General features: G+C 41.5%; 3 protein-coding genes across 4 annotated transcripts; 1 reads left to right on the top strand and 2 right to left on the bottom strand.

Annotated features, from left to right (window-relative positions):
- Positions 1-2,319: 2,319 nt before the first annotated feature.
- Positions 2,320-5,325, bottom strand: tdp2b (tyrosyl-DNA phosphodiesterase 2b). The gene is made up of 7 exons (XM_032536403.1): positions 4,908-5,325; positions 4,517-4,638; positions 4,221-4,370; positions 3,960-4,051; positions 3,380-3,498; positions 3,123-3,293; positions 2,320-2,953 (listed from the first exon to the last, which is right to left on the bottom strand). Exons 1-7 carry the CDS (start codon positions 5,052-5,054, stop codon positions 2,672-2,674), a joined length of 1,083 nt encoding a protein of 360 aa, XP_032392294.1. The 5' UTR covers positions 5,055-5,325; the 3' UTR covers positions 2,320-2,671.
- Positions 5,326-5,338: 13 nt separating this feature from the next.
- Positions 5,339-7,027, top strand: acot13 (acyl-CoA thioesterase 13). Of its 2 annotated transcripts, none has more exons than XM_032536407.1 (3): positions 5,339-5,520; positions 5,687-5,871; positions 6,060-7,027. In XM_032536407.1, the coding sequence occupies exons 1-3, from the start codon at positions 5,437-5,439 to the stop codon at positions 6,217-6,219; spliced, it is 429 nt and encodes a 142-aa protein (XP_032392298.1). In that variant the 5' UTR covers positions 5,339-5,436; the 3' UTR covers positions 6,220-7,027. The 2 variants fall into 2 exon arrangements, with proteins under 2 accessions (XP_032392298.1, XP_032392297.1); XM_032536406.1 differs by having other exon boundaries at positions 5,358-5,520; positions 5,666-5,871.
- On the bottom strand, positions 6,530-10,487 carry c14h6orf62 (chromosome 14 C6orf62 homolog). The gene is made up of 5 exons (XM_032536405.1): positions 8,865-10,487; positions 8,530-8,706; positions 8,325-8,450; positions 7,954-8,088; positions 6,530-7,851 (listed from the first exon to the last, which is right to left on the bottom strand). The coding sequence occupies exons 1-5, from the start codon at positions 8,991-8,993 to the stop codon at positions 7,726-7,728; spliced, it is 693 nt and encodes a 230-aa protein (XP_032392296.1). The 5' UTR covers positions 8,994-10,487; the 3' UTR covers positions 6,530-7,725.
- Positions 10,488-10,660: the final 173 nt, after the last annotated feature.

The raw sequence follows: 10,660 nt of genomic DNA, 5'->3' as shown, positions 1-10,660 counted from the left end.
AAATGGACTTTAGCAGCCTTAAAGTAACTGGTATCAGTGGGAAACTCTGACTTCTCAGCAGATGTTTTTATGGGAATGCGTTGCTGATTACATTTCATCTCCTCGCTATCTTTGTTTTGTTGAGCAGCCCACCACCTCCTTCCCCCACTCCTAGCATGAGTACCTAAATATTACCTGGCTTCGTCTTTGACCCTTTGAGAGTGATGGAGGACAAAATGTTCTTGCTCAGAAGATTTCCCCTTATCTTGCAAACCTCTGAATAACTGTCAGTCCACAAATATGCAGCAGCGCTGTACAGCCAGAAATAATGCTGGCTTCTGGGGCAGTTTGTCACAGCAATTTTGAAGGCTATCAGTGATGGATGTGGCGGTGGTGACGAGAGTGGAGCACCACTTACTCTTGCCATTGCCTTGCCTTGCCTATGAGCTATCTGTACAAGGGGAGGTGGGGGATTGTGTGGACAGTGTCTGGCAGACATGGTCCAGATAGATCTAGCTTATGAACAGTGCTGTACCGATGTAACCACACACACGTACACAGGGGAAAGTTGCCCACAGCCATCTGCTCACACCCCAAATACAACAGAAATACAAAACCCCAAAGAGAACCCAGCCATAATCTATCAATCAAACAGTAACAGACCAGACCCTTCTTGCATTTTATTCCTCCACGTTACCAGGAGCTGACACAACCTGCCAATCTCTTCTGGCTCGGGTCAGAGCTGTGTCTGATCCATCATCATCCAACCCAGCCTCAAAGGACAAACCTCATCCCAGAGCCTCCCCGCCAGCACCCGGATACGTCCACACAAAACCAAGAACATTCATTTTGACGGGCCTGAAATGAAAGCCTTAGTTCTCACTGAGGGCTACTCTTTTGAAAAAAAAAACACATCAAAAATACATCTGTGAGGCTTTTGGTGCTTGAAAAAAAGACATCTCAGAGTTAAATTGTTAAAAATGTGAGTGGAAGGATCTTGGAATACATCCATGTAGCCTTCCAGAGGGAAACATGGTGTGGATTTGTGGAGGAGGGAAACATTGATAGGCCTCTGGCAGACAGAAAGCTGTTGCCTCCATCTGTACCATCTTTGACCTGCTGCAGTTCTCCTCTCTGCTGAAGTGGGAATTGCTCAGTTAACACATAGGGCAAAAATAGTGCACCTCTGCAGGACCCTGAGAAACAATTTTAGATTTAAGATTTCTGATAATGCTTTGCTGCTCATCATACTCTACTGGCTGTAGCAAATATTCAGTTTATTTCTATTGTATACCCCTATCTCTAGCTATGCATCCTGACTCAAACTATTCTTATGAGTTTATAATATACTGGATTATCAATCTATATTATCTGTCTACCACTTTAACTAAATAGAAAACTACAATTGGAATTATTTTTCAATTGACAGAAAAACACATTTTGATAGTTTTCATTAATTGTCAATTTTCACGTGAAAAGTGCCCCACAATTTCTGTAGTTCCAGCTTCTCAAATATTAGTCTGCCTTTCTTTGTTGAATGTAAACTGTTAAACTAAAATCATTTGGTTTTAGACTTTTAGTTGGACAAAAAGAGAAAAGATTATTTAGAAAATTAAGGTAATTATTATTTAAAGCACTACCTGTTTTTTTTCCACCACCAGAGCAAACTGGCAAAAAAATATAGGGTTTGTATGACAAGAAAAGAAATCTCATTCTTAAAGTTTATGTTTTTTGCTTCAGGTAAACTCATTATAGCTAAACAGGCTTAACTCTAGTGTCCTTGCTAATCAGGAATGAGTGAGCGGGGACAAACGGGGGAGGGAGGCCTGTTCTGATGACTCCTGCTCCCAGGGAAAAGTCACATCTGTGTCCTCTCCTAAGGTCAGCTCTTCTTTGGTCTGTGTGACTGGGCTGGAAAAAACTGATCTGTCTGCTCACCGAGCATACATGAAAACACACTCTCAAATCTGAAGGGTGCATTACAGAGAGAAGAGAGGGACACATCTTGACAGGGTGTTGGCAGAGACTGTCATAAGGTTGCATCTGGTTTAGGGTAGAACTGAGGTCGTAATGCAGAATTGTAGATTATAGGTAAATATAGGCAATTAAATCGTTATAAACAGTATCCTTCTAATAGGCTTTTTTCACAGGAGACATTTTACATAATATAACAGGTAAACACTCTGGGCCTATATTAGCTTAAATTACAATGAATTTGTACTTAACATGAAGTTGAGTTTGGTATCACCAATCACTCAGACTGATTTTATTTATTTTGTTGTAAATGCTGACTGTCATCAGAAAATACGACTTTTTTTTAAATTTATTTTTAATTTTTTAAACAATTGCAATTCAACTCTGTGGTGCTCTCTAGTGGTCAGACACCAATATTACATCCGCACAGTGTTGTAAACTTTGACATTTTTAGCATTTATTGGAGCTATTTATTTTACACAAAAAAAACAACCTCTTGGGCGAAGACACATTACAAGATAAAACTAATCAAATCAATACATCAAATTTACAGGTAACCAACATCAGATGAGATCAGAACATCTTTCACAGAGAACATTTCTGCGGTCTGAACCCAGCACTGACATGGTGTGCTGGGTAAAACTGTAAAAACACAAAACAAACTAGACCAGCTGATCCAAAACTCTAATTGGCATGTCTCAGGTTGTTTTGTGCATTTCTACGTAGCAGAGAAGCTACAGTAGATTCCCCAGTGATCACTAGTAAAGCGTCCACAGTCCAGCTTCTCCAGCCCCACCAGGGCCATGTGGTCGGGGGCCAGGTGTTGGACGCCGTCCTTAGTAGCCGGGCGGAGGTAGACCCGGTCAAAACGACAGCGGCTGACGTAAGGAACAGTCTTGTTGTTGTTGGCTTTGGTGTCCCATGTGTAGCGGCAGTGTTCCTGCTTTCCCAGTCGCTCCCACACATCGCAGACACTGGAGGGCAGACCCACTTTGGCCACCTGAGATAGAGCCCAGAAGGGCAATCATTTTTATAGAAGTGTGATTATTTGTATAACCAAAAGCTTAAACACCCTTGTGGCAGACATTACTGGGGTAGTGGATTACCTTTTAAGATTTAATGCATAATATTTTTTCAAGTCAATATTGATAAAAGACTTTATGACTGACCTCAGTGTCCCTCAGGTTTGTGTCCCCACCAAACAGGACAGTGACATCGTCAGGTGCATCTCTCATCCTCTGCATCACCACTCGCAGCTGTTTCATCCGCTCCACTGCTTGGCCTTTACAGCTCTCAAGGTGGGACGTCATCAAACACAGCTTCTGGCCTTTGAAAGTCACCTGATTACAAAGAGAAAAATCCAACTTTGTCACAACATAAAGCTTAACATGGCATTAAGTATTTGTACAACTTTCTGTGCACAAACCTGAGCTACAAGCAGATTCCTCATCATTTGAGTAGTGGGGTAAGTTACTATCTCGCTCTCCACAAATTTGACCCGTGACTTCTTCAGCATCATCCCAGTGAAGTAACCATCTTCACCACCTGGTCAGCACAAGATAAGCTGAGGGATAGTTAATACTGCTGAGCTCAGCAAAAGGGCAGCCATATTCGGTAGTGGGGCCTTTTTTTGTGTTTAGTGTGACATACTGTGTACCAACAAAGACAGTTGTCAGGTAACAGAAAAAGCAGAGTGCACTACAATAGGAGTAGAGACACTTTTCAGTGAAAATACCTACATCTTAGGTCTTGTACACAGCAAACATTTTGCCTTGTCATAGAAGGAAAATCACAGGTGCTACTAATACCATTAACAACAGCTCTGTTTTATCCCAGTAAGCCATGGCAGTGTGACAGTGGGCCAGCATGCCCAATACCAAGACCCTAGAACTTAAGCATCTAAATGGACTTCAGCCATAATTATTCTTATCATTTACACCTCTGCTTTTCCTGCTGTGATATGTCAAAAAACTATTTTGTTATAAAACCTGCTGAGCATACTGTACCTTCAATGAGTAGGTAGCTGACAGCCCGTTTCTTCAGGTACTGGACGTAAGGTGGAATGAGCTCCTGTAGAAACACCACGTCAGGAGTGTATCTACATAAAGACAAAGTTCATTTTTCAATTACTATCTTCCTCTTAGAAATTGCATCTCCAGATGCACTGCTCTGCAGCTCTGATATCAACAGAGTTTAATTAAGAAGTTTGGATTGCCAGATATTAAGTCATGCCAACAAAGAGTAACAGTGTGTAAACACAAGCTTACAAGACTAAGAAGGAGCACAGGCCTCTGGCTCGCTCTCCAAGGTTGTCTGTATCAAGTCCGTCCACATTCCAGGAAATCAGTGACAGTTTATTGTCGTCTTCTTCTGAAGGTTTGCGTGTGGAGGCTGGACTGTCTGCAGTCAAATCTATACTGGAAGCATTCCATTGACTGTTATTTAATTTGGAGTTGGTAAATGTTGGCTGGCTTTAACAACAATAAGAAGAAAGAGTCATGGCTAAATCTCACCACACACAGTAACTTAAACAGAAACAAAGGAGGAAAGACAGCTGACTCACCAGTCTCCTGGAGGCTTTTTCTCAACTTTTTGCTTCTTTGTTTTGTGGCTGGTTTCACTCTCTGGGAAATCTTCTTCAAATACTTTCTCCAAATCAGCCTCAAAGAATGAGTTCAAAGCTCTCTGAAAGGCAAGGGATGGGAAGTGATGTCTGACAATCTTCGTGCCATCCATAACCGATTTTTAAAACTTTTTTTCTCACTTTAAGCATTAAGCTCACTTTAAGCCTAATAGAGGCTGATCTGATCAGATCAGCTAAAAAAAACTGCAGCAGTATTGAATTTGACTACAAAGTTGCCATATTGGCCTTTAGTATTCTGTATCTAGCTGCAACAGTAACATATCTAGGTAATGCCACATCTGCGAGGCCTTAGTTGTTGTAGCTACTGTACCTCCATCTCCCACTCATTTTCAGCCAGGTAGCACTGAGCCACCGCGCTATCAGCTCCAGTTACTGCCGCAAACTCATCGCAGAGGCGACTTCTGTTTTCTTCTACATTAGAAACGGACGGTTTGTCGAAGTCGGATGTAGAAGCCATCTTTCTAGCCACTAGTTTTACTTACAGAGTTACACAGGAAAAGTAGCGTTAAATGCAAACATTAGTCAATATTTTCCTCTGTAAGTTATCTCAGGTGTACCAGCGAAAGACGTCCGTAGGAATTTGCTAATTAGATTACAACAAATCCCGGAGCATCAAATTGTATTTTCTATGATTGAAATGTAACAACTCTAGGTTACATGTACAATTACCAATGAATATCACCATATTGTTATCATTGTGGTGCTGTTAACTTTCTTAACCGAACTTACAACACGGGCAGATTGACTTCAAGTTCCGCCCGGACAATTTATCGAACGCAACAGTTTCCGGTGGGAGGTAAACAGAAGGTTGACATTGGTGGCATTCACTAACGTTAAATATGGTTTCGCTGTCTTTAAATTCGTTAAAACAAATAATGAGAGCAATGGTAGATAATCCAGGCTTCGACAGAGTTCTGAGCAAGGTAAAAATACACATTCTGCGGCACATTTCTTGACCGTTTAAAGATGTATTACTGTGAGGACACTTTGTAACTCAGCTTGCACTTTTAAGCTTAATGTGTTACCTAACGTTAGCTGGATAACGTCCGCTTTGTTGCATTGTCACAGATACCTATGTGTTTCCCTAAGGTGGACGTTTTGTCTGCCAGCCCAGGTAAGGTGGTGTGTGAGATGCGGGTAGACGAGGAGCACACCAACCGGGGAGGGACACTACACGGCGGGTTGACAGCCACCCTGGTCGATGTCATCTCCACCATGGCTATCATGTACACAGAGAGAGGAGCACCAGGAGTCAGTGTGGATATGAACATAACGTGAGTCCAAAAAACTCAAATCTAGTCCCCGCTGATCCCAAAAAATACTTGGACATGATCTCCATGTCTTCAGCAGTACCTACAGTCGTGATTTCAGGCCTTGACCTTCAGTGCTTTAACCAGCTCAGGTTGAAGATTAATTTCATAAACTACAAATGACTGGCAAACTAAATGTCACTGTCTTACAGATACATGAATGCTGCCAAGATGGGAGAGGATGTACTTATTACTGCTCAGGTTCTGAAGCAAGGACGGACGCTGGCGTTTGCCACTGTGGACCTCACCAACAAGGCCACAGGGAAGCTTATAGCACAAGGGAGACACACTAAACACCTTGGCGGCAGCTAAGCTATCTCTAAATCAGATACCATGTAACGATACTGTCAAAACAAGGGGCTCTGAGTGAATGTGTAGACTAACCTTTGCCTGTGGTTTGCAAAACTGACTGTGTACAAAAAAATGTAAACAGTGGGGAGTGCAACAGATACTTTTCACGGCTGGTTACTTAGATATTTTTTACCACTGCTGCATATTTGTTGTCGAACAGTTACAAAAAAAAAACTGATAGCTGTATGTCCAGAGTCAATCCTGACCTAACCTATTATGTATAAATTGTACTGATCCATGCACATGCAATAAAACAAATAGACAAGACTTATGCTTTCAGAATTTGCATTGTATTGGGATATGCTCAGCAGTACTGATTTGAGATTCAACAGAAAAAACCCAGAAGTTACACACCTTATACCCTTTAAACTGAACACACTGAATCAACAAGGAGCAAAATTATGTTATGAACTTCCTACTCTTTGATAAGCAAGCCTGTGAAACCCCATTTTATTTTGATAGCAAATTATCTTATTTTAGTAGGTCAAATTAAACAAATCCGTTAGCTTTCAGCAACTTTTGTTAGGCAAGTAAAACAGTATGTCACCATTTCAGTTTATCACCAACCCACATCCCAAATGAAACAAAACATAAAACATCAGATTTCAGTAGCTTAAACAAATGGTGCCTGAATGGTGACAATGACCTTCAACATCTAACCAACATGTCTCAACTTTGTGTACAATGTCTTTCAAGTCACTCAAGATTTTAGCAAAGGCCTGCCTAGCATGTTTCAGAGGAAAGCTAACGACAGCAAAACATTTTTTTTTTCCCCAAAGTCCAGCAAAGAAAAAACTAAGGCGGTTTTTAAGAAGCAATACCTACACCGTATGATTTGACAAATATTGTTCATCTTGTTTTCTTTGCTTATACAGGTATTATAACACCTATTCACACCTGTCCTTGGTCAAAAGATTGTGTAAAGTTGTTCTAGAAACCCCATTGCCATTACAAGCAAGCTTTAACAATCCTTTCTTATGACAACAAGGATATAAAACATGTCCATCTGAGAACCACCGTGAAGACCTGTGTATTGTTTGTTCTTGTTTTGATGCAACATAAAGAGTTCCTTCAATGACCGGTGCTGTTGACAGTGCGGCTCCAAGAGAACAACCAACCACTCAAAATCAATGTTCGTGCAGGTTCAAATGAACAAAAATAGATGAGTGAGTAGGAGGGAATGGAGGGAGTAAAAAAGAAATGGGGGAACCACTCCAAAAATGGAAGAGAGAAGAGACGGAACATTGGGAGCGTGAAGGAAAAAAAAAACAAGGATGGGAACTAAATCAGCTTCAGGTCAGGAAGGGGAGACTGAGTAGGTAACAAAAAAAAGGAGAGATCCAAGCACAAGTTCAAATCTTTTAAAGAGGAAATGGGTGGAGATGAGTACATCAATTTGCTTCTGAAGGCTTAGGCTGGAGGGAGGGGGAGGACGTTTCCCTATGTGGCTGGGTGATGCAGGGAGCCTTAATCAGGCATGTATGGGCGGAGGTGATCCTCGATGTCTCCCACACCCCAGCAGGTCAGCTGATCCTGGGGCAAGTAAAGGCAGAGGCTGCACAACTTGAACACTGTGGCCTTGGTTTTAGGAGTCTGTAAAAGTGGACAGAGAATATTTGTGGTGAAGTGCGTTAAGACACTATCGGGGGTTCCAGTTTGTCAGACTGGAAACATAATTTCAGTGGATTGACTTACCTGTAAGTGCTGTCTATCCATGAAGAGAAATACAGACTGCGTTGGGTTGTTCATGACCATTCCAGCCTTGTCTTTACGACCCAAAGCATGCAAGAACTGCTTCTCGTAGTCTCCATGATGAAATTCAAACTTGGCCTGTAAATTAGAGGAGAGACTTGTGAGCCAAGAAGTATATTTTGTTACATACAGATGAAGGCAGTGTGATTCAAATGTAATTCATTATTAAATTCATTTTTTTTTTTTTTATTCTACACAAAGTAAAATGTCTACATTGTGAAAATCAAGTCATTACAATGAGCACAAGAAGGTTGTTTCATAAAAGCTTCAAACATTTACAGCTTGAGTAATCTGACAGGGTGTCAAGGTCTGACCTGAACAGGCCTAAAGGGTTCATCTTCAGCACCCTTCCATCTGGAGAACAGCAGACAGACAATCTTCTCAATATCGTTGCGTGGCCATAGGATGAAGTCCATCTCCTGTGTGCAGCCTATCACATCCTGTGAGAAGAACAATGTAAAACACAAATGGACTTTGTCTTTTTCAAGCTATCCCCTCCTAAGATGGTGCAATACTTACCCTTCGCATTGACTGGTATCTGGGGGCGTGCAGTTGCACAACATCTTTTTGCAGGAGCTCTATCGAACTCTCGAGAGAGTAGCTGGAATCTCGCACACCTCGTAGGATGTTTTCTTCATAGTTGTTGGTCATCACTGGCACCACTTCAGCTACCTCAAAAAGTGCAGACTTCTTCTTCTGTAATTACAAAAAACAGAAACAAACATGTTTTGAGTATTTGTTTTCCTGTGGTTATACAAAGGAACAAGTCTAAATGTAAATTGTAGAAGATAATTTTAAGGTCAGAGATGAGTGATTTACGATTGTGTCAAGAATAACTGTAATAACTGACAAACCTTTTCTTTGAAAACGAAGGCTATATAAATCTTGAAGTCAAACTGATCAGCCAAAGATTCCCTTTTCTTCCGAAGTTGAGCTCGTAGTCGATTTCTTGTTTGATTTCTTCGTGAAGTTGGGTCCCCCATGGTTAGATTTTGATGGTAGTGTCTTCTTCTCTTGTACAGAATATTTTGGCTACACTCTACTTTTGTATTTATATGTCGGATAAAGGATGGAGCTAGCTACCCTTTGCAGAAACAACGCATCAAACGATTCTAGGCTAGATCTGTAAAATTCCCACTAACTACCAACTTTGAAGGTCAACAAATCAGAAACAAAACTACGTCATTTTTAATTTGTGTAAAAGGGCAGTGTTGAGGAGGGGAATGGCCTACAAGCTAAGACTACATCTCCTTATTACTTGTTCAGGAATCCATGTTTTAAGACATGACTTTTAAGCCAAGTGAGCTTTTTTCAACCTGCCATCGACATGGGTTTACAACAGAGATTTAAATAAAAAAGCAACTCAAATGTGACTAACTTTTCTTCTGAGAATGTTACTGAAATCAACAGAAACAGCTGCTACTGTAAAAAACCCATACCGGCAGTATATTTTTGCTAGTGAAGTTGAGGACTACAGAGACTAGCAAGCAGACAAATACTCTTGGGGTCATTTCAAAGTCCCTCATCCATTGCTATCGTTTTTTGTTTGTTTCTCTGCAGAGAATGCGTTATATGCGTGTTACAGGCGGATCGGGGACACAGACGAACATGGCAGGCAAATACAGATGCCAGGAGATATTGGCCCCGGGTAACATCGAAGACTACTGCGAAAGTAACTCGACATTTCCTTGACTTCTACTGCCATTCATTTGGCCCACGGCCTGCGGTGCTGCCACTGCTGATAGTCATGATGTGGGCGTATTTTTAGCACACTAGCTAAAATGAGCTAGCAAGCTAATCTGGGCATTTACTTCCAACACTAACTAGTAGTGAACCAACGATATAACTACATCTTATCTTCTGACTGATTGGCTTAAATGAGGCCTATGTGTGGTTGGCTAGCTAGCGTACAGTCATCTTTCTACGCGTTTACATTTTCTCGCCAGGTTCAAAGTAACTGCCAGTGCTGTGAGAGTCAAGAGACCTGCGGGGTTGGTTGACTAACTGGTTATGCTTGTGCTCAGCATTTTAGCTAGGTGTAATGTGCTTCAGTCGTGTCTTGTCACTAACTTTATCGACAAAAATCCGCTAGGGAATCAATAGCCAACAAACGACAAACGCTGAGTTGCGAAATAAATGTTAGCTAAACAAATCTCCCCTTTACACGGTTGAAGTTTCGAGGTGTTTGCTGCGCTTGTTTTCTTTCTCTTCTTTTCTTCAGTCGTCACAACCTCCGACTCGCCTTGCTGCATGCCATGTCAAGATAAATCGACAATCCAGCTGAAATCCTCCGTTCTTTCAGTCGACGTGTGGCGTGTTCTGTCTCCCGGTGGGCCCATATTTGACGGCGTGTCGTCCAACGTTTGTCCGTTTGGTTTCTTTGTGTGTTTTTAAGCAGCTGATAATGGCACACAAGCTCGCCGATCCACAGCCTCCCCAAAATGGCTGCACAGTCAACTACGAACTACAAAGCTGTGACGTGTGTTGACATGTGACTGCACGGAGAAAAAAAACAACATCGTAAATGCTGAAATGTGGTAAATATGGAAGCCCATTTCCGCCAATGTGATGAAAAAAGATCCTGTAAGTCATTAGAATGAGAAAATCAGTTGGCCAGTATATCACAGAACTGAGCAATTATATATAAAAT

This window comes from Etheostoma spectabile, chromosome 14 (assembly GCF_008692095.1).
Source record: "Etheostoma spectabile isolate EspeVRDwgs_2016 chromosome 14, UIUC_Espe_1.0, whole genome shotgun sequence".
Classification (NCBI taxonomy): Eukaryota; Metazoa; Chordata; class Actinopteri; order Perciformes; family Percidae; genus Etheostoma; species Etheostoma spectabile.
The sequence above is the reverse complement of the archived record's forward strand: the minus strand, read 5'-3'. Positions and strand labels throughout refer to the sequence as shown.